Source organism: Trichogramma pretiosum, unplaced genomic scaffold, assembly GCF_000599845.2.
Source record: "Trichogramma pretiosum strain Unisexual culture from Peru unplaced genomic scaffold, Tpre_2.0 scaffold9, whole genome shotgun sequence".
Classification (NCBI taxonomy): Eukaryota; Metazoa; Arthropoda; class Insecta; order Hymenoptera; family Trichogrammatidae; genus Trichogramma; species Trichogramma pretiosum.
In genome coordinates, this window is record NW_019641697.1 from 1,140,756 (window position 1) to 1,168,285 (window position 27,530).

General features: G+C 46.3%; 1 protein-coding gene across 1 annotated transcript; it reads left to right on the forward strand.

The window, feature by feature from the left end:
- The first annotated feature begins 1,157 nt into the window (after positions 1 to 1,157).
- Positions 1,158 to 20,570, forward strand: LOC106651442 (ecdysone-induced protein 78C-like). Its single transcript, XM_023462172.1, has 6 exons — positions 1,158 to 1,908; positions 7,801 to 8,284; positions 9,188 to 9,623; positions 15,599 to 16,272; positions 17,170 to 17,387; positions 19,344 to 20,570. Exons 1-6 carry the CDS (start codon positions 1,861 to 1,863, stop codon positions 19,584 to 19,586), a joined length of 2,103 nt encoding a protein of 700 aa, XP_023317940.1. The 5' UTR covers positions 1,158 to 1,860; the 3' UTR covers positions 19,587 to 20,570.
- The last annotated feature ends 6,960 nt before the right edge of the window (positions 20,571 to 27,530 follow it).

The window sequence follows — 27,530 nt, forward strand, 5'->3', positions numbered from 1 at the left end:
GGTGTATCTATCGGAAATAAGCCGCGAACGACTGGTGGAGATGACAAAAAGAGACCTGCTACTGCGGTGCTGATTTTCATTGTTAGTACCACGATGGAAATTCGCTCGAGATGAATTGCGGTATTAGCCTCAGTGGTGGCGGCGGCAGCGGCGATCTCCTTGGAATATCAGCGAGAGCACTCATGCGGACAGGCGACATCCGGCCACGCTTTCTGCGGTTTCAAGCCTTTTTTTTCGCTCTTGATGTCTCGCGGAGAAGCAGCACAGCAGCAGCAACGGCAGCATCGGCCGAGAATCTTTTCTTTCTTTTCTGCGCGCTGTCTGATTCGAAGAAATTCAACAGCGATGTTTGTTTAGGGCCCAAAGCAATTGTGATCGAACGATGCAAACAGAGAGAAAGAAAAATGCATAAATTATGCAATCCAGCGAGGATCGATGCTCCATTTGTGCATCGCTGGAATATAAATCGCACCTTTTTTGCTTACGAGAAATAGATCGAATCTCCTTATTTGTAAAGAATTGTCCAAAGATGCAGCGTGGACGATTCTGATTATTTTTTTGCATTTTATATGTTAGTGTAATTTCAATTCAAACGCAATTACGGAACTTTTCCAAGTATTAGTAAAAATGTTCAACTACGATCAAAAAATACCCGATATATTATTGATAACATACGAAAAAATGTTAGAATGAATCGAATTGTCTAAAAATGTAATACTTGGAAAGAAATTAATATTTAGGTAAAATGTTTGCCAATAAAACGAGTTTAGTACAGCAAAGCATTAGCCAGTTGAAAAACCGTAGAGCAATGTCAGTGCAAAGGTAGACGGCCCTTTGGAGCACGAAATGTTTCGGCTGGCGGCCAACACGGTAGTGCACACAGGACGCCGAAAGCGAGAGCCAAGTCCTGAGGTAAATGGGGGGAGCAGAGAGAGAGAGAGCGCGACAGTTTGCTCGATTTCGAGGCGGAGCATGGGGCGGTCTCAGTGCCCCTCTCGTAGTCGGAGCGTCGGCAAGAGCTAGGTGCCGAGGCGGCCGCCGAGCGGCGCTGGCGTCCCCCGCGTTGCATGCACATTTCTCTCCGCTCGGCGAAATGCTCGAGTCCCGGCTTTGTATGGCAAAGTTCCTTAATCGGGCTCGTGGTTCCGTGCGCGAAGCATCGCATAAACAGAGAGAGACGACGCGCAAGGAGCGCGCGTGTGCATAGAGCCTCGTCGTCGTGGTTGCCGCGCTCGGGTCCGCTCAGCGCCGCTGCCCCTCTCGTTATAGTTGGCGCGAAAAATAAAAATAAATAAAAAATAAAAATAAACGATCTGTGCGTGGAACGTATCGGGTGTTTGTCGAGTGCGTGATATACAACGAGTGTGATATATATTAGGCTGAAATACATGCATACGAGTGAACAATGTTAATGTTGCCGGAGTGTTGTAAGAGTGTCGATCAATCGAACGTTCGGGCGACGAGCTGCTGCGAGTGCGACGAGAATCTCAAGAGAACCGGTGAAAAACACAGGCACGTAGTATTTGTACCTATTTAGAGAGGGATCGGGTACTGTACCAGTCGAGCAAAGAACTGCGTGCGGAGCTTGTCACGTTGCGGGTGCAGTGCGCGGGATAGTGATAATGTGCTGCGCAATCGACATGACTTACTAGGTTCACAAGTCATCGCAGCCACTCGTGCGCTTCAGGTATCGGTTAGGGTAAGCCTCGATTTTGCCTCGAGCAGCGCAGCAGGTGCAGCAGCAGCAGCAGCAGGAACCGCCGTCGCGATCGCCCGGCTTGGCTGCGGAGAGGAGAGCTTTGGATATCGGCTAGCCGCGGCACGACTCTCGGCTTACAAGGGAGAGCATCAGCCACCCTGATGGGAGTTTATGAGGAGCGCGCCCCTCCCACCACCGGCATGCACTGGGTTAGCAGCACTTTACGTGTGAAATGTATATACTATATAATATACACGTTGCATATAGGATGATTAGAAAAAAATATGTGTGTGAGAGCTCGGCATCGAGTCCGTGTGAATGCTTCCCATGCCTCTCGCGAATCATAATGTAACATGTTGTGCGCGAGCTTGACTTTTCACGAATCCGTGCCAGATAGGCTATCGAGTCGTTCCCCGAGTCTCTCGACTGCCGCACGAGAATCGCGCGCAACGTTTGATAATTCGCGAATATGTAAGTACGAACGCGATGGGAAAGCCAAACTCGGCTGCTGCTGCTTCGAGTCGGTCTCTCAATTGCGGCATATCCGAATGCATTTTTGCAGTCGCGCGAGCCTGTTGTCTATGCGGCTCGTGGAAAGAATTTCAACGCTCGTTTTCAATCGTCACCTCGTTCGGATCGCTTGCTTATCTCCCTCTCCATTTAATGGATCGTATAATATAATAAAGCAGTCTTGGATATGCCATGCGGTAGCGTGTACAGCGTCACGTCGGCTCGCGTACAAATTATTATAGATATAGCATTTAATGTGTCGTTGGCGCGCGAGCGAGCCGGCCCGAAACGATGTAACAATTATCCATTGCAATCGTCTAGACGCATAATATGCCAACGACTAAGTCGCACACACGAATACGACTCGAGCTAATGCATAAATTCATCCGAAGCTCTAACGCGTGTGTAAGTGTGTGCGAGTTGTATAGGAAAATCAGAGCCTCGCGTGCATACGTACACGGGTGCGCGCGCGAGAGAGAGAGAAAAAGGCTTATCTCGGCGACGGACGTGATTAATTGCCATCGATGTATATATGTACGCGCCGAGTGCAAGATGCAGCGGCCAAATGTTACTCGGCGCGGGTGACCATTCGACGCATTCCAAGCGGATTCGGACTCGTTCTGACGTTTCTCTCTCTCGACGACATGTGTATGAGTGACCGAACTAGAACGACAGGTGCCTGTTTACTCTCGATCGGACGGAAAAGAAAACACACATCTCGCCACGCAACGCACACGAATATTATATCTGTGAGCGCGTGCTCCGGTTCAACGAACATAATATCAACCGTAATATGTGCTCGCAAGCTAGCCGCGTCGTATATGCATCGGCTAATATCGTTTGAGGAAAAAGTCTCTCGATCTCGACGCGCTGCGCGCCGACGCTGATAGTTAACAGCGGCTTGATGCAATTCAACTGCATTCGAATATGGCATAATAATTACGAACGAAAAGTTGCTTGCTCGTTGCGAAAATTCAAAATCATCGCGAGTGGGACGCGATCCAAACGAACGAAAATAAGACAGCGCGCTCGGAGAGCAAAAAAGGTAGACGCGATCGGTTGCGGCTGCTGCTGCTTCTGCACTTGGCGATAAGTCCATAAACAAGAGACAGCTCGCTTGATTTATACGGGGCGTTTGCGAGCGGCGAGATAGTCGTCGCGCGACCCTGCATTGACTCTTTTTTTTTTGCATTTACATATCGTCTGAGAAGTTTTTCCTTTTTTTTTTTTTTTTTTCGTATCAACGCGAGCGATAAGCGGGCAATTTTTTTCACGAGCTCAATACCCCGGCAGTTCAAAAGAAGCGCAGCGAACGAACGACTGCAGTAAAACTAACTCGCCTCTGTACGGATTTTCATAATCGGATCGAGTAAGCGAGTTCTAATCGTGACTTTTTCAGCTTATGACTCGAGAGATACTTCGATTCTTGGTGAATGAGCGATATTTCATTTTATCAATTATGCGCTCGCGCTCGGCATCTAAATAAAATACGCGATGTTAATCAGTGTTATTTTTTGTCGCAATATTTATATACACACTACTGTACACTAACGTGAACGCGCACACACAAGCGCACAAACATGCAAATGATGATGATCTTTTCGAAACATTTAACGTCGTCGCGGAAAATAAATCTGCGAGCGTTGATCCGAGTGTCGATAAGACTCGAGCTAAATATATATTATATTATATCCACCAAGTTCATGAAATTTGTGAATCCGACGGGCATCGATGATCGAGCGCTGAAAATACAACGTCGCGTCTGAGGTGCCTCACGCTATACTCGTAAATTCCTTGAACGAAAATGGCATTTTTCCTGCAAACGCGTCGCGGGCAGCTTGTCAGGCTCGAGCGTCGGCGAGAAAAGGAGATCGCAACGCGTAAACGTACACGGTGCTTCGGCTAGCATTGTGCAAACTCACAATTTAATAGCTGTGATGCATTTTTAAAGCTCTCTGTTGGTTAATACACTCGTTGTTGTTTTTTTTTTTTTTTTTTCAAGTCGTTCAATTCGTCTCGTCGTTTTATCCGCTCGCGTTGTAAAATATATTTATGAATAATGGAACAATGCGCGCGATGCACTCTAGTGCCGAGTGAAATGCAGCTCTCGCATATACTTCCCAAATAACGATTATGAGTTGAGGGTGAAAAGACGCCGCTAAGCTGGCGCCTCTGCATGACGAGGCGTAAAATAAATATGAGCTTCGGCAGCTATATAAAAAAAAATTACTATAGTCCCTCATAAAAACGAGGATGCGTATAATATCCTTTGAGAGCGCCTGCGCCTGCCCGTGTAGAGCTACGTGCAATTTTGTGCGCGTACAGCACATGTCATTTTAATTATATTCCCGAGCTGGTATTAGAAAACTTAAACGTCGATCAAACATATTTTCTGTAAAGCACTCGAGGAGAGAAAGAGAGATGTCGAGTGTACGGGAGAGAGAGAGAGAGAGAGAGAAAAAAAAACACTTGACTCGCGGGATGAAAGGATAGCAGCCGCGATGAGAGATTCAATGGACTGCTGCGCGTACGAGTCATTCAGATTTTCGCGAGCGGCCTGCGCGAGCGCACCTTCGACTGCATATAACATCCTAGTCGTTTTTGATGGCCGCCTTAATGCACCTCGCGATTATTAATATAATTTATAGAGCTGATACGAAAAAAAAGATGTACGAGTAAAATTGCGTAAGTGCGGAGTTTCGCGCGTGTTCGCATTATTAACGAGGCCTTTAATTATATACGTATGGTCAAGGCTCGTTTTAAAATACGAGCGGGAGGGACGAAGAAGCGGCACGGCGATTTTATAAAAAAAAAAACCTACCAGAAGGTACATCATAGGCACGTTTCGAGAGTTCGTTCCCATCGAGTTTGCCACGTTCCGGTTTTCTGTTTGACCATTTTTTGGGATAAAAAAGCGAGTTTCGTCCGCCTAACGATCGTGTTGATTTTTCTATTTTTTGTTCTCTTCTTTTTTGCATCTTTTTTCATCTTTTAATATAACAAAGATGGCAAAATGTTTCTCACGCTGCATGCAAATGTTTCCAACTCAAGAAACCATGAACTTGCGAAAAGAACCTGAATGATAAGGCCTAGTACCTTGCGGTACCCACGTGACTTGTTTTTCGTTTTCGTCGGTTCATCGGCGTAACCTTGATAATCGCGACGGACGCGCAAAAAAAACTACCAATTGATAATCGCACAACAATCGCTTCCTTTTTTCCTTATCCCTTCTGCCTCTTTTTTCGAATTATAACAAAAAATCGTTAAAATTATGTGCGCGAAATAACGAGTGGACAGGCCTAATACCCGGCGAGAGGAGCTGCGCGATTACTTTCTTATCTACATCACAGCTAGATATACACGATCCTCTTTTTTTCTCTCTCTCTCTCTCTCTCTCTCTCTCTCTCTCTTGGTGGCGATTACAAACTTACATACATACACCGATTTGGTAAAATACTGCTGTCATTGCCGTGTGGCAAGGATAACTGCATTTTCCGCACGCGACCGCCTTTGAAGTTTATCGCAAAGTTGTACGAATACCGAGAGAAAGTCCAGGAGTTGTTGTCGTTTTTTCTCGATCGAAATTTAGGCAGCCAAACAAAATATGCATATTTTATTAAAGCGAGCAACGGTATTACTATCGTTCGATGACATCATACACTTACGCATTTTCGATCTTCGTCCGTTCTTCGTTCGTTTGTAATGGCATCTGTAATTAGTAAAAAAAAATATTAAAATGAAAATGCGGGCGGCTCCTTTCATAAAAGGACGAGTGCCAAAACGACTGTTGTTAATTAATTGAAATAAAAATTCTGCGCTATGCTTTTTCATGTTTATCGAGCCCCGACTCATAAAGTGTCATCTCGCGCCGGGGACTAAGTATTTCGTGTAAAAATTATGATTTATCAAATTGTGATTATTGCGAAACGAGTCCCTTTCGAACGAACTTGTGCGCAGTGTATAACGCGGCACGTGCACCCGTATACGCATGTGGCACTTGAAAAAGCAAAAATTTGCGCGGCCTTTCTTTATCTCCAGCTCGTGTACCATATCGCGTATATCAATAGAGTAACACGTACAGCTTCCGAGATTGGATATGTGTAAGTGCGTGCAAGTTGCTTATCGGTGTATATTATAACACGACCGGTTTGGCCTCGGCTAGATAATATAATTTGAATTCCGCCGGTACGTAGTAAAAAAAAAAAACAAGTACAAGTAGATTTTTTTCCAACTTCAGTCGAAGTTCACTGTCAGCATCTCATTTCCGTCATATAATCGGGGATGGCTCTTTTTTCGTGTGCTCTCGTTCGAGCGCCAGTCATCCGTTGCGAAAAGCTTATTTATTTACACGTCACGAGAGGCAGACACGTACGTTGCAGTTGAGTAAGCTGCGCGTGCCACTCCAGCACTTGTTGGCTATACATGAGACTCGGCATTGGCTATTTATGTAGCATGTGTGTGTGTGCATCGGATCTATTTCACGGATACATTAGCCAGCTCGCTGATCTAATTGATTGAACACATTGTGCACACTGCCTTTTATTGCCTTATATGAGTGTGTGATTCGCCCCTGTACGATTCAATCGTCTATAATATCAGATCACAAGATAAATCAAGCTAAAGTTCCCATTTTTTTTACTTTTTCATAGATTTCCTTTTCTTTTGCTTCAAATTTTGCACGTCCAGCTAGATGAACTCTTTCGGATGATTTTCACTTGTTAGCACCTCTGAAAATGTTCATAAACAATGTTCAGAGTTGTCGTGAGATCAGGATCGCATATACTACACGCATACATAGCTTCGGACATTTTATATTGCCACTAGATGGTGCATGATAATAAAAGTACTTTTTACTTTTCGTCTAATAAAAACAAGACTTTCTCGCTTAATTTGGGCTTGCATGGGAAAAAATTTAGGTGTATACAACTTTTGTCAGTATGTTTTCGGTGTTACGACTCTTCCAATCGCTTTGGAACGATGTCCCCATGACGGGACGTACAATAATTTAAGTATCAGTAAATAAATTACCAAAACCATCGTGTGCACCCAATTACACGAATATCTTCAAATTTTAACAAAAATTAAATCGGAGAAAATTAATTATTCCATTCGTCAAAAGAGGTCAATATAGTCTTTCATTTTACTGAAAAGATCTTGCCAGCAGTCTTTGAATGAAATATTAGTCTCATTCGGCTACTACGCTCGTGCACTTGAATGATATCAATCAGTAAAATCGGTCGAATAATATATATTGCCTGCAAATTTGGAGCTTTATGATAAAAAATAGCAAGTGAAAATATGTTTTTTAAAACAGTTAGTTTTGAATGGAAAGAAAAATTTTAAATTAATTTGATAAACTAAGAATATTTTACTATACTTTAGGATTCTTTAAGTTAATAATAACAAGCACAATGGTGCCACAAAATAGAGTTGTATTATAAAAATTGACACATCTATGATATGACGAAGATACGCTACGAATAAGTTTTAGTTGCAACAGCAACCGTTGAATTGAATACGATATTATGGTTGAACTCGGTGACTAATTTGGTTGCGCGTGCACCTGGTGCACTGCGCGTCTGTTCCAGCAGCCGGCTAGTACGCAGGAACGTGGAGCATCGGCATCGGTGGTACTGAGCCTCGCTGGAGGAGCATGTCAGCAGAACAGCAGTACCCCTAGCAGCGTCGGCGTCGGCGGCGGCGCCTGTATCAGCGACTCTTCCTCCATTCCCAGCAACAACAGCAGCAACAGCAGCGGCGGCGGCGGCAACAGCGCGGCCAACAATCCCAACGGTCAGCAGCAACGAGATCACAGCCCGTGTCTACCGGCGTCCATGGGTGATGCCGCGCGACCGACGACCCTACCCTCGAGTCCGACGACGCCTCGAGCTCAGCAGCAGACACCTACGTTACAGCAGCAACAGCAACAGCAACAGCAACAGCAGCAGCAGCAGCAGCAACAGCAGTGTGGACAGCCCGGTCACACGAGCCTGACGCACTGCAGCACCAATAATAATTGCTACGCCGATCCTGCCTCTACCCCCTACGACTCGAGAGACTACGGATCACCGGGAGGTAAGGCCACCTTATTACGGGTTGCAGTACTGAGCGATGCGCGACGAGTTGCCGATATGCCGTGGGAAATAGTCGTCGCGGTGCACATGAGAAACTCTTTTTTTTCTCGCACCTCCTCTCGCAGTTCTCGCGCTGTTCCGCCATTACTCTTTGGGTCACGCAGTTACGGCCTAGAACCTTTCTCGGCTTTCCAAATTGGACTTTTTGCCGTAGCGATGCCTCGAACTTTTCGCTTAATAAGCGTCGATTACCAACGTGTACGAAAACGGTCGACTCTTACGCGTTGGCACCCCCCGCGCGGGGCAAGGCATGACCCCAAGCCTCGTTACCTGCGGCTACTGCCGCACCGAGTGTGGCTCTAGGTACACTCATAGACATGTACTTGGCGGCTACTTGCCTCAACGCGTTACCTTCCTTTTTTTTATCATCAGCTTTCTCCTCGCGAAAGGGGGCAATACATATCGCAATTTATGGAGTGAAAGGTCTCGAGAGCGTCGAGAAGGTGTTTTTTTGTACCATTGTCGTATTCATTGCTCCAAGATTCAGAGTCAACACCTCTAGCTGAGTCGCTCGCGCGCGCACGGTGTGACATCGCGAAATCACTTTTTACCCCCTTTTCTTTTGCATCTACCGTTCGTCTCCCTACCCGTATGCATCGTCACTAGTACTCGACCGATTGATGTGTTCAAGATCAGCCTTCTATGCTACCTTTACACGGTGCATCATTAATTCTGGCTAACTGTGCGTCTCTGTTCAACTAGTTACTTATTCTGTACTTTTATACGTATTTATTCTTATAACTTGATTCTGTTTGATATTTGTATTTAATCTTTATATTTTCGTACCTTTTTCTAGCGCTGTTTGCAGCTTAAAAAAATCTAACGAGAAACAATTTGCCAACAGATTCGAACGAATACCGCGGCAGCAACAACAACTACGAGCACACGAGCGACCTGAACATGCCGCCGCACATACAGCACCAGCATCATCAGCAGACGATACTGCATCAGCACTCGGCGGATCAGGGCCAGCAGCATCACGTGGACGCGATACCGAAGCTCGAGCCACCCTCGACGCCGCCCCATCATCACCAGCATCATCATCCGCATCATCCGCATCACTTTCACGGAGCCCAGCTGGAGCAGCATCAGCAGCAACAGCAACTAGTCATCTGCGCCGGCTGCGGCTTCAGAATCGCCGATCGATTTTATCTGCAAGCGGTGGATCGACGGTGGCACTCCTCGTGCTTGCAGTGCTCCCATTGCCGACAGGGCCTCGACGGAGAGACGACTTGCTTCTGCAAGGATGGAAACATCTACTGCAAAAAGGATTACACCAGGTGAGTTTCATATCGACCATTGCGCGTCCCGATTCTATTTTCATATTTATCTGGCGGGACAATCACGTCTTTTCTCAACTCTGCCTGTTTGGATGCGTATACGACGATTGAAAGAGAAAAAAAAAGAAACGAGTAAATAATACCTTGTCCACTTTTCTTTCTCTCCTTCTCTTTCTGCCGGGCAACCTATCATTTAATCAATCAAAGCACGAAAGTCCCTAACAATGCTCGGTAATAATGATAATAATGATTCGATGCTAAGAGTCGAGGAAAAGGAGAAGAAGAAAAAAAGAAGTTGCTCGCCTATACGAAATTGGACAATCGTGAGGACATTTATACATATAGAAAGAACGGCCCCGGCTCTCCTATTAGGCCGGCGACGCAATTCAGTTTCTCGACTTGGCTCTCTGCAATTGACCATATTAATTTTCCTGGGAATCGTGATTCGGAACGGCCGTAGTGGCGCGATACTGCACTACGCTGCACCTTGTAATGGTCACGACTCGGCCATTTACCGCCGGCGAAGCGACGATGCGCGGCCAGCGATAAGTAAATCGAGAGGCCCGAGCGCGCATGTGTGTATTCAAGGACGCGACCCGCTCGTGCACTTGCAGTCTACGATGCACGACTTTCTTCACGACTTGCCTTTTTATATTTATACTTCTAAAAAGTCTATTGTCTTTCTCTTTTTCTCTCTCTCTCGAAAGAGCCGAGCGAGTGCGGGCGCGCGTACATGTAAAAATACAATCAAAAGTCCATAAAGTATATTCCTAATTACGAGGAGTATGTATACAGCATAATACAAGCTCGAGATATCATCGAGGAATAAAAAATGAGAAAGAGATAGAGGCAAGGAAAGAAACTATTGTTCTCGTGCGTTCAGCAGTTAAATTAACACGTTGAGCAGTGCAAAGTTTCTCTCTTTCTCTCTCTCTCTCTCTTTCTTTCTGACTATGTGTTGGTAAGGTGCATTATATGAGATAATAATTCGCGCTCATAGCTGCGTGTGCGCCCGGAGAGATGTTCTCGACGCGATAAGTGCGCTGCGAGTAGGCGCTCCGCACAGGTGTCATTTGGACGACGACGACTACTCTTTCTTGCTCTCTCTCGTGTGCTCTTGATGCCTCGAGCTCACCGGCCGATCGATCGTTAGAGACAAATATTTTTCAATAGCTATAATGACTTTAAACGTTTTTAAAGATAATCATTAGGCATTCGTGCGGTTTTCTTCCTGCGTTGTGCGCGAGTGGGGCGACTCCCACGATAAAGAGTCGAAAACTTTTATCGACGATTCGCATCTCGCTCTCTCGGCGGACGAAGAAGCTACAAAATAAATATTACACATCTCGGGTTGCGAGGACGATAAAAAAAGGCAACGTAATACAAGTATAACATTTTAAAAAAGAGAAGTATATTATACAGCGCACAATCACACACGCATGGCATACACTGCACACGCGAAGCATCAAGGCGAAGGTGGTAAAAAGCGTGATTTACGACTGCACTGCGCTGCGCTGCACATACACGCGCGCGCGCGCGCACGGGAGGAACCATCTCGTCACCTTGCCCGCGCCGTGACGTTTCGACCCGATGTAAAGATCGACGCAACTACGTATTTCTTCCTCTCTGTTTTTTACATTTAGAATTTTCATTTTTTCCAATCTCTTATCTCGTTCGATTCTCCGTCGAGTCCAAAGATCGAACGGCCGCTTTATAAACATGTGTTCTGGCCGAATGAGTAGCCCACGTCGAATTAATTTATTTTAATTAAACGTGCGAATAAGTGTTGCTCCTTTCAATCGACACAAAATCGTTGACTGGCAAAGAAAAATACTTGATTTACAGTCCGAGGTATAAATTTACGCGTATCATCGGGAGCTGCTGCTGCTGCGGCTTTGCCGTGTTTTGCGTGCGTGCGTATCGATTCTCGGAACGTATATGTATGTACGCGCGAAATTTTATTTTCTCGATGACGAGTCCTCCGGCTCGAGACACGAGACAAAATACCTTTTTCAGTAGTTATTATGCGTGTATGCAAACGTAATATACGTAATAATAAATTACGCCACTGATTAAAATCTGTGGCGGGCTGCGGCAGCGACTTGTATATATACACAGTCCACAGACTCGAGAGCTCGCACACACGTATATATCGGATCGTAAAATTATAACTCGTATTTTCGTGTAGGTATTATGAATTTTAAATGGTTGGGACTTGTATGTGACATACACATTGACATCTTTATTCGGCCATATACACGTGTTATTCGAGACGTATCGATTTTTGCCGGCTAGCGCCCGTGAGAAAGGCCCGCAATTTCACAATTCGTAAATCAAAGGCAGCTCGCGCACCGCACCGCAAACTGCCCTCGAAAAGCTAAATCGCGAGAAAATAGTTTGTCAAATCGCATGCGCGCACAGTCGTATGCGCTCTTAATTATGCAAGTTGAATTACGAGACAGTCGAGCTCTAGCCGCGCTGAGATATTTGCTCGACGCAGTTATGACTCAATTATAGTCGAGGTGCTGATGCGACAAGCGCCGTCTCTTCTCTTAATATTCTTAATTTATACTTTGCAGCGCGCACATCGGAACTTTGAACCGTCTCGCTCGCTCGCGACTCAAAGAAGACGAAGAAGAAGAAGTGGCTGACTTTGGGTAAAGAAGCTGCAGCCTCCCGACTAGAACTTAAATATATATCCTTTACACGGCTCGCGACGTGTTTACGATGTTATCTGGCCAGCGCTGCTCGAGATTTTCCGCAGATACATTCGCGAAAATGAATAAATTCACGCGGCGAACGAGATAGCTGCTGCTGCTGGCTTGCGGATCGGCTACCGTGAGCTCGCGCTATTTTTCTCGTGTGTCACTCGGTGCGAAAGGAAAAGAGAGTCGCCGCGCTGCATGCATGTATACGTAGTTACTCGCGCACACGTTGTACAGATACATTGCAGCGCATCAAGGCCGTCGAGATTTTGCCGCGAGATAATAATCATGCAGCCTACCCTACCGACTTGACCCTCTCGGACTCGACGTCGTTCTCGAGTAATTCTTTGACAATCGCGCCTACGATTACGAGTAATTTTTTTCGCGTCGTTTTATCTCGCTGTTTTTTGGAGAAAAAAGCAGCTCGACGAAATTGTTGCATACGTCGGTGCGTACGCGTGAAATCGAATCCAAAAATTGTTCGAGTCCCACGACGCACCTCTCGTCGAATATAAAAACACGTAAAAGGGAACTCGACTCGGCCGTAAAACGACGTCGCCGGGAAAATTATTGCGACGAGGCACATGTAACTTGATTGAAAACTATATATAGACTCGTCCGCGTGCGTTTGTGTGAAATTTTTATTAACCAAAATATCGTACTTGGAGGAAAAAGAATACAGGGCATAAAACGTCGAGTGTACACAGACAGCAAGTGCATAAAAGACTTGTTCAGGAGTCGGCTTGTGTGTGCATGAGTGTATGTAACCTCAGGATTTTCGTTTTCTCTTTCTCTCTTTCTCTTTGAATTTGTCGTCGTCGTCGTCTATGTATATAGAACAGCTCTCGGTAGGGGTCCCCGCAGGCGTAAAGCATATTTCTCTTCTTCCTCCTGTCCAAGTGTGTGTATGTGCGCATGTATATTCTGCTGCAGGAGTGTACGTATCAAGTTTCGCACTCGCTGGATTAAGTCCTACATACACCCACCGCAGATGTATCTTCCTTTTTTGGTGCTTCCGAGGCTTTTTGTGAGCGCACGAGAAAATGTGCAAACAAAGTCGTAGACTGGACGCGCACAAGTTTGGAAAAATCTCGGGTTCTAATCTAGATTATGCGCGCCAAGTGCTCCCAGTGCATAAATCATTTTTTTTACTTTGGCAAGACATCTCGGCTCTTGATAAAGTGTTGCTTAGCACGTACGATGCGCTTAAAAAAGTCACTATTTTATGCAGTCGTGATTAATATTATTACGCTTGGATATTTGCGGACTTTGCACGCGTATAATGTTAAATGTACGCGTGTTACAAGAATGTGCGAAGCCGCGCCACGCATTCACGCAGCAATAACGATCGATACGTCGAACGTAATATTATTTTTTCGCTTCATTCGCTCGCGCCGGGCTCTCCTAATATTTCGTCGGATTTTCAGCTGCATCTTAGGCCTCGCACGCGCGCCCCTTGAAAATTTCGCCTCACAATAGGTGCTAGCTGCTAAAATCTCATTTATCGCTCGAGACACCCGCGGTGCTTTGTAGAATCCGGGCATATGTAGCGCATTATACGAGGCCTTAGGACCGCTTACCGAGTTTTCGAAAGGGGCGTGAATAAATACACGCACGCATAGGCACATTATAGGTATACGTTTCTGCTCGCGCCTCGTTGTACGCGCGCGAAATTATTTCGTGTATGCGTACGCGTCTATATAGCTGGGCTTCTCGCAGCGGAAAATGATGATCGAGTGAGACGATAAAAATCGAGGATTATTCATACGAAAATTAATGCGATATTAAGGATGTTTTCCTTTCACGCAAGAGTCAATGGGGATTATGTTGTACGGGGAATCAAAATCTCCACCGAGCATAAGCACGTAACGCGCGCGATATACAGTAGTGCGCCATGCGGTTTCACGCGACTGCCAATATATAGAAATTGTAACGGCTCGGCGAGGCTGTCGAGATAATTAAATAAACGAGCTGCGCATTGGATCGCATTGGGCTTCGCCACGGGTCGGAGTCGTATGAGAAAAAAAGGGTTGCGCACGACGAGATCGTTGCGAGTCACGCCGAGGTCGCGTTGGCTCTGTCTATATAATCACGGGCAAATCATCCGAGCAAGGGGGTATAATTTCGTCATATTGCGACAATGCGCTGACGATATTGCGCGCGCCTCGCGCGTTCCCATGAGCCGGTCATTCGCAAGGTGCACTGGAGCTGCTGCTGCGCCACTGCGACGCGCAAATTTTCTCTCTTTATCGTTGCCCGGCGCTTTCTTACACGAAAATGATCTCTAACAAAGTGCGTTTACATTATGCATCTCGCAGTCAGGGAAAAAAATGTCAGCTCGATAAAAAATATCGCGCGAGATGTTATAAGGAGAAGAAGAAGACGAAGAAGAAGAAGAAGAAATAGTTAGCTGGTCGGGCAGAAGAAGCAGTGAGCGGGAGAAGGCGAATGCACGAACGAGTGAACGAGCCAACGACTGGACGAACGAACGAACGAACGAAGAAGAACAAGCCAACGTCCAAAGGGAATATGTAAATGGCAAAGACAAGCCGAGGTTCGGCGACATAGCTACTGCATTAAAAGTGCATCTGTGCAAGCCTCTGCCGATTCTCCATTACCGCGTCTGTGTGTGTGTGTGTGCGTGTGTGTGTGTGTATGCGTGTTTGTGTGTGTCTCCGGCTGGCTGATGCATGTATATATCTACAAGTGATATCTTCTTGCAGTACGGGTAGCGCAGCAGCTATACCAAGCACTACCGAGCACTAGAGGCCAATATCAGTATTGGGCGAAATATATGTATTGCCTGGATTCGCGTGTATCTGCGGCGTGTCCGCTCGCAGAGAGGAAGAAAAAAGTCGAATATACCGCAGCGCGGAGTGCGCGCGGGTAAGGGCCCCCGGATACGAGCCTGAGTCCCGCGCCAGCTCGTATCGAGCCATTTTTTATCGTCCCGTCCGCGTGTGCGGCCGATTTATTTATGAATTTAAGAGGTGAGAGAAACTCGAGGACGAGCAGCCGCTCGCGTAATTGCCTTCTCTATATTAGCCCGAGCTGGAAAGCTCATAGCTCGAGAGCTCGCTGCCCATGAATATTCAAGCGCGTACCTCGATAAACAAGTATTTGCTCGCGTGGCTTGTACGACAAACTGTCGTTCGGACATTAGCTCTCAATATCTCTCTCACTTTTTTCTCTTTCTCTCTCTCTCACAAAAGCACACGCACAGTCACACACATGATCTCACAAAGAACCAAAAATGTTGGTCAATTGCAGAATGTTCGGCAACAAGAAGCGCTGCGCCCGATGCCAGGCGGCCATCCTCTCGTCGGAGCTGGTGATGCGCGCCCGGGAGCTGATATTCCACGTGCGCTGCTTCAGCTGCGCCGCCTGCTCGGTGCCTCTGACCAAAGGCGATCACTTCGGCATGAGGGACGGCACGGTGCTGTGTCGCTCGCACTACGAGATGGGCGCCGAGCTGCACCCGGCCCAGTCACCGCCGGTGCCCGTCTACCCGCCCGGGCCCCAGCACTACCCCGCGAGCTTCCCCTCGCCCGAGTTCCTAAGCCACATGCAGAGGCAGCAGCAGCCCCCGGTTTCTCAGCAGCAACAGCAACAACAGCCACAGCAGCAGCAGCAGCAACAGAGCAGTCCGGTGCTGACGTCGCTGCAGCAGCAGTGCGCGGCCATCGCGCCCGAGCAGCAACAGGCCGGAGGAGCCGCCGTCGTCGGAGCGGCTGTTCCGGTCTCGGGAGGCTGCGCGTCGCCGCCCAAGATGCAGCAGTACTTCAACGGGGCCTCGCCCGTGAGCCAGCAGCAGCAGCAGGCCAACAGCACCGGAAGCGCAGCCAGTTCGGTCGTTCAAGTGCCGCCGCCGAGGCAGAAGGGACGCCCGAGGAAGAGGAAACCCAAGGATCTCGAGGCCATGACCGCGAGCCTCGGTGACTCATGTTAGTAAACCTTCTTTTATTGGCTTTTTATTACTCGAGCTCGTTGCGCGTGCGAAAGGCTGTCTCGTCCAACGAGAGGTGTTGAATTTTTGCTCGTTCGCGACGCATTAATGGATTCGTACGATACGATATACACGTGTCTGCTTGTCTTGTAGCTTTTTTCATTAATATCCTCGTTATTTTGTTTCTATTATTTTGTGCTGTTTTCGTTTCGACGAGTTTGGCGAGACACCGGGAGTACGTCGATCGATCAAAACGGCCGAGCGATCGTCTCTCGATAATTCAATATACTCCGTGTAGCGCGTTGAATTTACATGCTCGAGTTTTTAGCTATAAGAATCGCGCGATTCTTCGCACGCGTCGTCGAACCGACTCGAGCTTATACGTGTGCAGTCTTTCTCATCGGACGAGTCGCGTCTGCATCGGCGCCAGTGAAATGATCCGTCGATAATCTCGCGTTGCACGACAACATGAATAAAATTATCGCTGCATGTATGGGACGTGTAGTGACGCGCGTAGAATCGGGATGAATGAAATTTCGAGATCGGCACGCACGTGGGTGACCGAATGAGTCAGGCTCGTTATTGACGAGTCTCCCGGATCAAAGCTGCGATCGATAAATTTAATCCGCTGCCGATCTTTCGTGGCGCACGCCATATGTCGCTTCAATAGCGATCAAGGCGCGAAAGCTCGATTCGAGCGGGAAACGGAGAAAAACTCAAAGAATGCTAGACTCTGCATATACATGTATTGCGTATAGTTAATTACTCGGGGAAACAGCGGACGTTATCGGGGATCTCTGGTAGGGCGATAAGGGACGCGGCGACAAACGAGCTCGAATAGGCTATAAGATGGTCGAGCTAATCGAGACGTCTCGCGAACGATGCTGTATTGCAGATCTGAACACGGACTACATCGACATGCCGTTCGGCCGAGGCGGTCCGGGCACGCCGGGCATGCCGGGCTCCAACAGCCGCACCAAGCGCATGCGAACGAGCTTCAAGCATCACCAGTTGCGCACGATGAAGAGCTACTTCTCGATCAATCATAACCCGGACGCCAAGGACCTGAAGCAGCTGTCGACCAAGACCGGACTACCCAAGCGAGTGCTGCAGGTGAGCCCCTCAAAGACACATGCTAGCTAGCTAGCTATATAGCCCACCGTATAAATCATCCTAGTCTCGCTCGCGCAATTCTTGCGGAGCAAAGGGTCGCACTTCCGAAAATATACAACTTATATATCGCGCCTCCAATTAGCGTTGCGCGCGCCGCTCGAGCTCGAACGTCGCTCGGGCCTGCAGTTCCCTAGTCCGACGACGACGACGACGACGATATTTCCGTCGACGCTCGCTATCGCACTCTTGCTGCAGCGGTGCAGCTTTCACCTACAACACGCGTGCTCGCATAAATCAGTCACAGTGTTGCCTCGTAGCTTGCTTTGCTGCGCTTCTTCTCTCTCTCTCTCTCTTTCTATACGTGTGCGTTGACGCTTTTTTTTTTCTTTCGACTGTCGTTCTTTAACGCCGCTGGCCCAATTATCCCGTGACGCGACTGCAGCAGCTACTCCTCGTCGTTTTCTACATCAAAGAGCGAAAGAGAAAAGTTTTTTCGCTCGGTTACATAGAAAATTTCCCTTTTTTTTTGCCCTCGTTGCGCTGCTATAGCGCGCGCAGCTTTGACAAATGCTCCTACACGCGCGTGTGTGCAGCTTTTTGCGCAGCTCTCGTTTATGTATATATACGCCACTCGGCATTCGCTACACGTTCGCTCCGCTATACGCGTTTATATATGAAATCTTGGGCCTCGTCGAAGCACAACAATGATATACCAAACGTATCGTACGTATCGCATGTGTAGCGCAGCCATTGCGGTAGGCGCGCGCGACGATGTCTGAATAACCCGTTCGGCTTTTCGAGCCTCGTCGTCGTCGTCGTCGTCGTTGGTTTTTTCTTGTCCAAGATCTACCAGCCGAAGCTTTCTCTCGAGCGCGACTCGTCCAACGGGTAGCCGAACGCCGAGCGAGACACTGCACTCGAGCCAGCTGCGCTGCTTGTTTTTTGGCTCGAGCTTATATGCGACGCGCGAGCATCGAGATGAGCCGGCCGCGCGCGTATAAATACGTAAAGTTGTACTTGCAAAATTACTGACAAAAAGAAAAAGAAGAGAGAAAGAAGAGAAAAAAAAACATGAAAGAGGGAGACGAGAGAGTCAAAGGGCCATTGTGTATCCCTGCGAATACGAGTCCCTCTGTGTGTGCGCGCGCCATCTTGCCTGATATTGATCGCGCGCGCGTAGCGTTGTGTACGTAGTATTCGAGCGAGCAGCAGCAGCTACTGCACGACGCCAACTCCGACTATATGTATAAAGCCAACAACGAAAAGTTTCCTTCTTTCGTTTTTCATCGTCTCGGAATATACGTGCTCGGCCGAAACCTCCTCCGCTGCGACGATACTGCGCGTCATCTCGAGGAAATCTGCAGCTCAGCCACGAGCAATTAATAGCGCTAGCAAATATTCGGACTCGGAGCGAGGAACCCTCCGAGCTGCTTTTCGAACTTGGCATACACGTTGTGCGCCTCACCCCTAGCCCCAGCTATTGTCTCGCCTGGCTAGGAAGGAGGAGCTGCTTCTCGAGCTATCTCGTTCTCAAAATGGCGTCCCCGACTTTCTTTTATTTTGTACATACATTCATACATACATACATACGTACGTACGTACCTGCAGCCCATACATATATACATGCTGCTCCGGGCTCTGCTACTGCTCCCCTCCGGTCTTACGCGTGTGATCTGCCATTCGATATATATACATATATTCCGTTTTCTTTCGCATTGTATCCGTAGGCGCGAGCGCGCGATGAGACGGCGAACAATACCAGCTACTACTCGCGGATAGGACGGAGACCAATGGCAAGAGGCTTTTATCGCTCTTGTTCCTTTTTTCACGCTCGGTATCCCCTATAGCGAATTTACATCTTGCCTCGGACCCTATATAGGCGTCCGAGTACAGCGTATACAGAACGACTAATCCAACGATCTCGCTTCGTTTTTGCTTCTGTCTGTTTGTCTTTAGGTCTGGTTTCAGAACGCCCGTGCCAAGTGGCGACGCATGGTCCTCAAGCAGGAGGGAAAATCCGACAAGTGCGTCGGCCTGGGCCCGAACGCCGCCAGCCTCGACGGCAGCGGCATGTCCGAGCTGGAGCTCTACGGCGGCGGAGGCAGCGCCGGCAGCACGGGACCCTCGCCCATGAGTCCGCACTTCGGCCTGGGAGGAGCCCACAGTCCGGCCTCGCTGGGATCGCTCGATTGCGCGTGACGCGACGAGCTGCTCCGAGAAGGATCCCCCTACTAGCCGCTCATGGCCCGATCCTCGAGCATGTGATAATAGCAAAGAGCAGAGACTCGGCCACGACCTGCGGCGAATAATCGAGAGGCATGGCTCGAGTATGCGAATTCGTGCGCGCACTGCACCTAGTATACGTTATACGGATTATCGCGAGTACAGCGAGTTTATCGCGAGCAATGCCGCGCGTATATAAAGCTGCGCATTTGTTGGCCGCCGAGCGCGCGATAAGCGCAGCGCCGCGAGCCGACGAGCAAAAAAGCCAGCCGAGGTGCTTACAACGTGCTCCTTTGCTGCGCTATAGATGCCACAATCTCGAGAGTACGATATTATTTCTGCGCGCGCGCGCGCAAAAAAGAGAGCGCAGGAGGATATTTATCGGCGCGCCAATGCGCTCTTTATCCCCCCGTGTGGCCATTTCGACTGAGCTTGATATTTCTGGGGCCCGCGCGCGGCCAGCCTTGTAAAATAGCCTCGACCGAATCATTTGTACATAGTCATTTTTCGACTGTAAGATAAATCCAACGAGTTTGCGTGATCATATCGAATGGGTGCGATTGCAGTGTAAAAACAAATTTACGATTACCTAGTTGAGTAAGCGACATTTATAGATTTATATATGAATATATGTAACGTGGACTGCAGAATCTTGATTGTACATAGTCAGAAAAAAAGTGTTTATTTCCTGTATGCGTGCGCGACTGCACCGCAGCATGTACCGTATATATATGGTAAGGTAAGAGAGAACTGATACACATCGACTAGTGAATGTTGTAAAAATTATATATAGATAAATATATTGTATGTATATGAAAAAAATAGTAAGAAGCCGTGAGACGAGCCGGGCGAAACGTTAACGTTCCTTTTTTTGTCGATTAATAAATGTTTAATTTACGGCGTTGATCGGACAAAATGCACGCGACGTATGTGCAAAGACTTTAAGCGCCGCTTTTTTAACTTTTTACGTATACATTTCATGTAGTATTATTGTAATACGAAGTCGTCATGCGATAATTTTTATTTTTCGTCAAATATATTTTCACGATCACAATGTGTAAATCAGAGCCATTGACTTATTTTTTCACCCATTCCCAAACATTGAGAAAAACAGCAGCCGTCGGATCATTGTGCAACTCTGATGCATTTACCAGCGAACTCTTCTCAGATCTATAAAAAATATAATATAAACATATGAAATTTTCGAGTCATGTCTTATACATGAAATTGTGTGGGCAAGTTTCTTTTTTCCATTTTCAGGCCTTTGGCACATAAATATATACGCTTGAGAGAGAAAACGAAGGTAGTGTATACATGTACAGTTGAGAGAGAAAGAGAAAGAGAGAGAGATAGAGAGGGAGAGAGGGACAGGCAAGTGTGTGTGTGTGTGTCTGTGGGTAAAAAGCTGCAGAGCCGAACGACGAAGCAATTAATCTTTCGCTTTGGACAAGCAACTGCTGCTGCTTGGCAGAAAGATAGAGACTGGACTCTTTCTCTATGTGTCTCGTTGTACACATAAGGCATTCAGAGAACACACATTTCGTTTGCTACGCTTATATTCCAATTTTAGCGAAAAATAATCATTTTTTTTTTTTATAAAACGGGGAAAAATAATTTTTTGACAATTTTCAATCTCGCGATCCGCGCGGAGTCTTTGATGTCTGCGGACGCTGTGCGCTGCAGTGCACCGATGCACGTACGCAACGCGATTGAGCTATCTCGTTGAGTATATCGGGCGTTGCAACGTTTTCCCAAATCCATAAATAATATCACATCCGATCCATCGTTTTTTTTCTGTTTACTTTTTATTTTGCATACGCGTGTGTCAAAAAGTGTTAGAAACGACCGATGACAATCGAATTTTGTTACCAATCCAGTTGTAAAAAAAAGAAAAGTAAAAAACGTCAACTTCCTCTTGATGCGTCGTCTTATCGCATGGCGTCAAAATGTTATATTATTAAAAAAGGCTGTGCGAGAGCGGATGTCGATAGAGCGTTTGTAATGATCGATGAGCTCGACGACAACCTGTCCGCATACTCTGTTTTTGCCGCAGACTTTCTCGAGACCGACGCCGGAGATAAGGTGAGCCGATCGAAAAAGTATACATACGAGAATAAATTCATGTTTATTGCATAATAATTTTGTAAGCCACGTATATAAATATGCAGGCGTATTTAAAAAATAATTTTTTTCATTCAGCTGCGAGACTGTGTCGGATGAGTTAACATATATAATTCACTTTATGAGAGAGGGAGAGAGAAAGAGAGAAAGAGAAGGCAGTGATTGTCGAACAGCATTCAAGCATGAACGAGACGTTGACATTCGCACACACACGGACACATTTTGAGATTATCTTCCTCGTCTTCGACCTCAGTTCAAGTATAAAAAAGAAGTGGCAACAGCAGCAGCCGTCATCGCCTATTTCTTCGTTAACTTCTCTCTTTTAACTTTTTTATCCTCTTTGGTTTGTTATAATCTTCTTTTTTAGCTGCTCTTTCGATACTGATTTTTTTCCAAACACGACCTTATGTATGCACATACACATATGACATTGTGTCTACGTACCAGTTTCTTCGAAATCATTCAAATTTTGGTACATGCCAATAACTCTACGCGGTATCATCGTAAGAGTGAAATAATTCGTTAAAATTTGAATGAATTTTTATTTTTTGTTCTTGCAGAGAAAAGTGCATCGTTTTGCTTGGGTGGAGTGTTATATTTGTACTTTTTTCCGTCTCTTGTAGTTATCATCTTTGGCGAGTTGTTGTTTTTGCGCTTGACGCGCTAGAGGGTGACAAACTGCTTAGGATTCCAGAAATTCACTCTATCATCTAACCGAAACATTACGCACATGCGCGAGCTTCGACTCGAAGCTTTGCGCTTATTTTTTGCCCCAATTGCCTCCGATGCATCCCAACACTCGATCTTATTCACAAGTATTTTCGACAGTTTCGGATGTAATATAATTGCCAAGATCGACGTATTCATCTAAGCTTGAAATACTCGCAGGCTATCGATTTTCTACATTGAAATATAACGTATGAAGTTGTGTATCGTCCAAAGAATCAAAAGGCTCTTTACGCTCGAGCAGCGGTAGGCAGAGCTAATTGGTAGGATTACGCGGGCGCTTGTTAGTTTCTGCGCTGTGCACTCGGGAGCTTAAACACACACACACACACGTACGCGCAGGGCCATACACGCGCCTAACAGATACAGCGGGCAAAGAAACAAATACACGTGCATTAATATACGCGTGTTTTCTTTCAACTTTGCTTTTCGCTATCATCGCAATGACTTGTCGCTTATAAGCGGCTGTGACAAAAAAACTATATATCCTTTAAATTAAGATGTATAATGCACGGGAGCTTAGATTAACATCTACGCGCGCCGCTTATGAAGCCTTTCTACAAGCCCCGGTAGTTACGTAAACAATATTTAAAAATCTCGAGCTCGTGCAAAATTACTCATTACGTATATTGACCTTTTTAATTGGTCGATATTTTTTTTTATCTAATCGACATCAACTTAATTTTTTACTGCTTCATAGTTGCATTCGATTTACGGTAATATTCATAATAAAATGTAAACACCGATCGATTTTAAAAATCACATTATTCCGCGTAAATCATTTAAATTTCTAATGTTTTTAATAGATTTTAATTCCTTAAAAAAATTTAAGAAAAAAATTACTTAAAAAAGGTCTAACTTTCCTTATACAGTTGATTTTCAAACATTAACGCCTAACCCACTATCGTAATATATGCAGATGTGCTAGCTATTAATAAAGGTTTTATTCTATCATAGGTGCTGAGCCCCAAAATAATTATTAATCTAAATTGAATTCGAAAAATTGTAAAATTTTCACTTCAAAGTTAATTTAATGTATTGAGGATTAGATTCAATCATTTAATATTTAATTTATGCATAGAAAAAATTCTTTCAATTTGCATTCTTTTTAAAATGTTATGTTGATGTAGAAGCCACAGAGTTGTTGAATAATTTTATGGTTCAATTTAGACTTTATGTGTACATTTCAAATTACACTGGACTTGAATCTATCTGAAATCAGTGTCTTATAATGTTCACGTATGACGATGTAGCTTTACATGTGAATTTTAATTTAATTTTTGAGCCTATTACACTCGAATGATTCAAGCCATATGCATATGCATACATACACGAAGACTGCTTCGCGTCTCTCTGTTTCTTTCTTTCTCTCGTCGGTAGGTAATGAGTTTTACCATGACAATGATTTACCGGCGCCTCGAAGGCTAATCTACATTTGTTTATTCATTCTTTCCTATAAGAAGCCCTTTGGGCCTGCGAGCAATGATTTAAAGCCTCTCGATACTGTTTTCTCAAAGCAGCATATGGATTTATAGCCTTTTATGCTCGCTCTATTCTCTTCTTCCTCTGCGTGGTACCTCGTTTTGTGCCTCGTCGATCCTCCGCTGCTGCTTTTTTTCCTCTTCCTCGTTGGCTCTCGCGAGAGGATGTAGAGAAACTCGTTACGTCTTTCTTTTGACTCATTTGTTCTCGCAGCTTATTTGCTTTTTTTGTCAGCTCGCGGGTGTTGGTTTCTATCCTATATTTCGCGCGCTCGCTCGCTCTCTCGCCTGCGCCTGAGAGTATGTTGCGTGCTGCTAGGCTGCGCGAGTGCGTCTCATTCAATTTGTGCGCGCGGCTAGGTAGGAAAAATTAAAATTTGATTGACTGAGCGACAGTATCTGCCGTGTCCTGGATAGTAATTAACGCCGGGCTCCGCCATCAAGCTGTATATTATATTATATACTTTTGTCATAAAGCTCGAGCTGACGCCTGACAGTTGAAAAAGCTTACTGTTATACGCGCTCTCTCGGTCGCGGCAATTAAAAACAGTAGCATAAGCATTCTCCATTGAAAATTCCTTAAAGATATTTTAATCAATTGAATCTCATCAGTATTGGGAAAGAATCGCAGTACGCAACAATCCCCGCGATTTTTTTTCTTTTTGCCTCTTAGTCAGCGAGGCAGCAAGCGCAGGTGTCTCAGGCTAGCATATAAATTATACGCGACTCTCTGAGCGCGTGTCCGCGTATAGTAGCCGAGAGCGAGCGTATCAATTGATACAGTGCGCGCACATTACGGAGGTTTATTTAATTAAGCCGCTCGTCGCGCGTAAATCTAACTGCGAGACAAGCCGATTGCGCTCTCCGAGCCTAAGACTCTTCCGGTACGTGCATGTGCGTGTAGCACTTTTATGTGTAGCTGCAGCGCATTCGACGATTGGCAGTACAATGGCGGAACCCGGCGAGCGGCGACTCTTTTTTTTTCTTCGTTTCGAGAAGAAGAAGCAGCAGCGCCCGCGTGTAAAGTCGCCGCCATTAATATTTTTCTCATCATAAGGTGAAATTCGCCGGCGAGGAGGAGGAGGTGGAGCTTATTATCGCCGAGCACGGCGAGAGGAAAATTCGATCGGCTTCTCCGAAAGCAAAGCTCATACACGTTTGGCTCGTATAAATCTGCACATTTTTCTCTTGGAAAAAAAAGCCAAGCAAAGCTTTTATCGTCGTTCGCCGAGAGCTGCTCGACTACGAGAAGCTCTGCGCCGCTGCTGCCTCTCTGCTCTCCAGATGTTGATAATGCCGCTAACGATGTCTAGCGCCGGGCGTTACTTTAATATCGCTCGAGTCGACGTCGCGCCTACATCCGATTTCTTTTTTGGCAAACGACGCGTGCCCGATCGCAAGCCCGTAAGACCACCCGTGCTACGTTGCGAGACTTGTTGTGTGTGTGTGGAGCGCGAGCCTTCGTTATTCCCACCTTGCTTATAGAGTAGCTGTGTACATGCAACCGTCGACGATTGAGATATCGCGTCGCATGACTGAAGCTCGAGACCAGCTCAAGGTTATTATTGGCTTCTTGTTATGCGCCCCGAGAGAAAGAAAGACTGCGAGTAGAAGAAAGAGAGAGAGAGAGAGAGAGAGAAACCAGGAACTACGCCTCGGCGCGAGATATGCTTTGTATTCTCGAGTGTCTCGAATTTTTCTCATGTGGGAGGTATTTAAAATGAGGGATTGGCTTTTTGACGGCTACCAAGTGTGCAATGCGCCGAGAGATTCTTTTTTCTTTCTCATTCCGAGCAGCACGAGCAAAAGCACGTGCATGTGATTTGACGTTTTTAAGCCAAAATATATAGACATCGTAGAGACGATCGAGCTCGAGCAACGAAAATATATCGAAATTTTAATTATGAAAATGATAGAAATTTATGCCGCCCAAAAACAAACTTGGCCTGATGAATGTGTCGTCGTAAATAATGCGTCGTATTTGCATAACCGAACTCCATCAAAGTGGACAGATAGGAAAAATTGGCCACACTGGCCGCGAATTCATTAAAAAGTCATAATTAAGCGATAAGTGCATTTCCAAAAATCCATAAAACGTTATTTACAATCTCATGGCTGTGAGCCATAATGGTCGAACAAAGTTTATGCATGTATATATAGCCGAAGAAGTTGGGCGCAACAGTGTTTCGACAACGACGACGACGGCCACGAGGATGAAGCGGATGAAGAGTAAAAAAAGAGGTGCAAAAGAATGAGAGATGACCCTTTACACGTCTTCTCTCGTTTATGTAGACTCTCTTTCTCTCTCTCTCTCTCTCTCTCTCTCGGGCTCGCACTCGCGCGAAGCCCCTATAATTCAAGTAAATCGTAAATCTCGAATCGTTCTCTCACTCTCTTACAGTCTCTCTCCGTCTCTCTCTCTCTCTTTCTGTCGAGGTAGCAGTTCTCGTGTCCGAGGGCGTGCGTGGGTGTTTATAGTGGCAAAACGAATCTCCGCTGCCCACGCGCGCGCGATGCGCATACGAGTACATATACACTGGCGCGAGCTCAGCAACATCAATCCGTTGGGGGTTGAAGGTAAAAAAATCAAAGAAATCGGCGATGTATATAATATACCATGTAGCTCTGCATCGATGAAAAATCGTTAAGCGTCGCCATTACACGATGCACCCGCGTACGAAGCGATCGTCATCGGCCTTATCTTGTAACGTGTCTACTAATGCGCTCGTTTTGCTCGTAAAGCTGTCGAGCTCTCATATTGTTCGCCTCGGTGACAATGGCTTTTGTTTCATCCGCGCGTGCGTGCGTGGCTGAGTTTGGCTACGGCTAGGCGCGGATTCGCACACTCTCCGCGAGACCGTATCATTTATTCCGAGGCAGAAGCGAGATTGTTTGTTTTCGCGATAGTTTTGAGCTGTCGGAGCCACCCAAAACGCAAACACGAGGCAACGAGCTCGTTTGAAAATAAAATAAGAGCTGCAGTCCTGGCGATGTAATACTTGACGCTGGCCCCCCTCGGAGTATATATCGGAGTTTCACGCCGCATCGAATCTTCTCGATACATGCACGCACCGCGCATACAAACAGTGTGGAAAAATCATCTCACCTGCACCGCGGGGAGTTTATATATATACAGCGATTCGTTCATGTACGCGCCATGAACGTAGGGCCCCACGCGAAGCCCCGAGTAATAATCGATTTCATTTAAGGATGACGGAGCCCTTAGCCAGCTCGTATACGTATAATATGCTTTTTCGCTCGCTTACGCATGTGCGTTTACGTGTGGACGATTTTTTTTTCCTAGATTGGCTGCATTAATCGTCTCCAAGTGGACGTGCATGTGGATTCAATTTGCGTTCTCGAGTGCTGCTGCTCACCGCAGACCAGCCGTACAACAGGTCACAAGTACAATGCGAGACGGGAGCGAAACCAGTAGAACGATCAGTCGAGCGTCCGCAGACGAGCTGTGCAATCCAAGACAACAATTAGCTCGTCTAGAAAACGACACTGCACACGCGGAAATAAAAGAAAAAATGCCGATCATTAGGATAATGGCGCAAGATCTCTGCTGGGCTGTGTTGTGCTGTGTGCA

Bases quoted from the DNA above. Each gene is read 5' to 3' on its own strand.
- LOC106651442 (XM_023462172.1), top strand. From the start codon at position 1,861: ATGGGAGTTTATGAGGAGCGCGCCCCTCCCACCACCGGCATGCACTGG. The intron at 1,909-7,800 runs GTTAGCAGCACT...CTGTTCCAGCAG, and splicing joins CCACCACCGGCATGCACTGG to CCGGCTAGTACGCAGGAACG. The intron at 8,285-9,187 runs GTAAGGCCACCT...ATTTGCCAACAG, and splicing joins AGACTACGGATCACCGGGAG to ATTCGAACGAATACCGCGGC.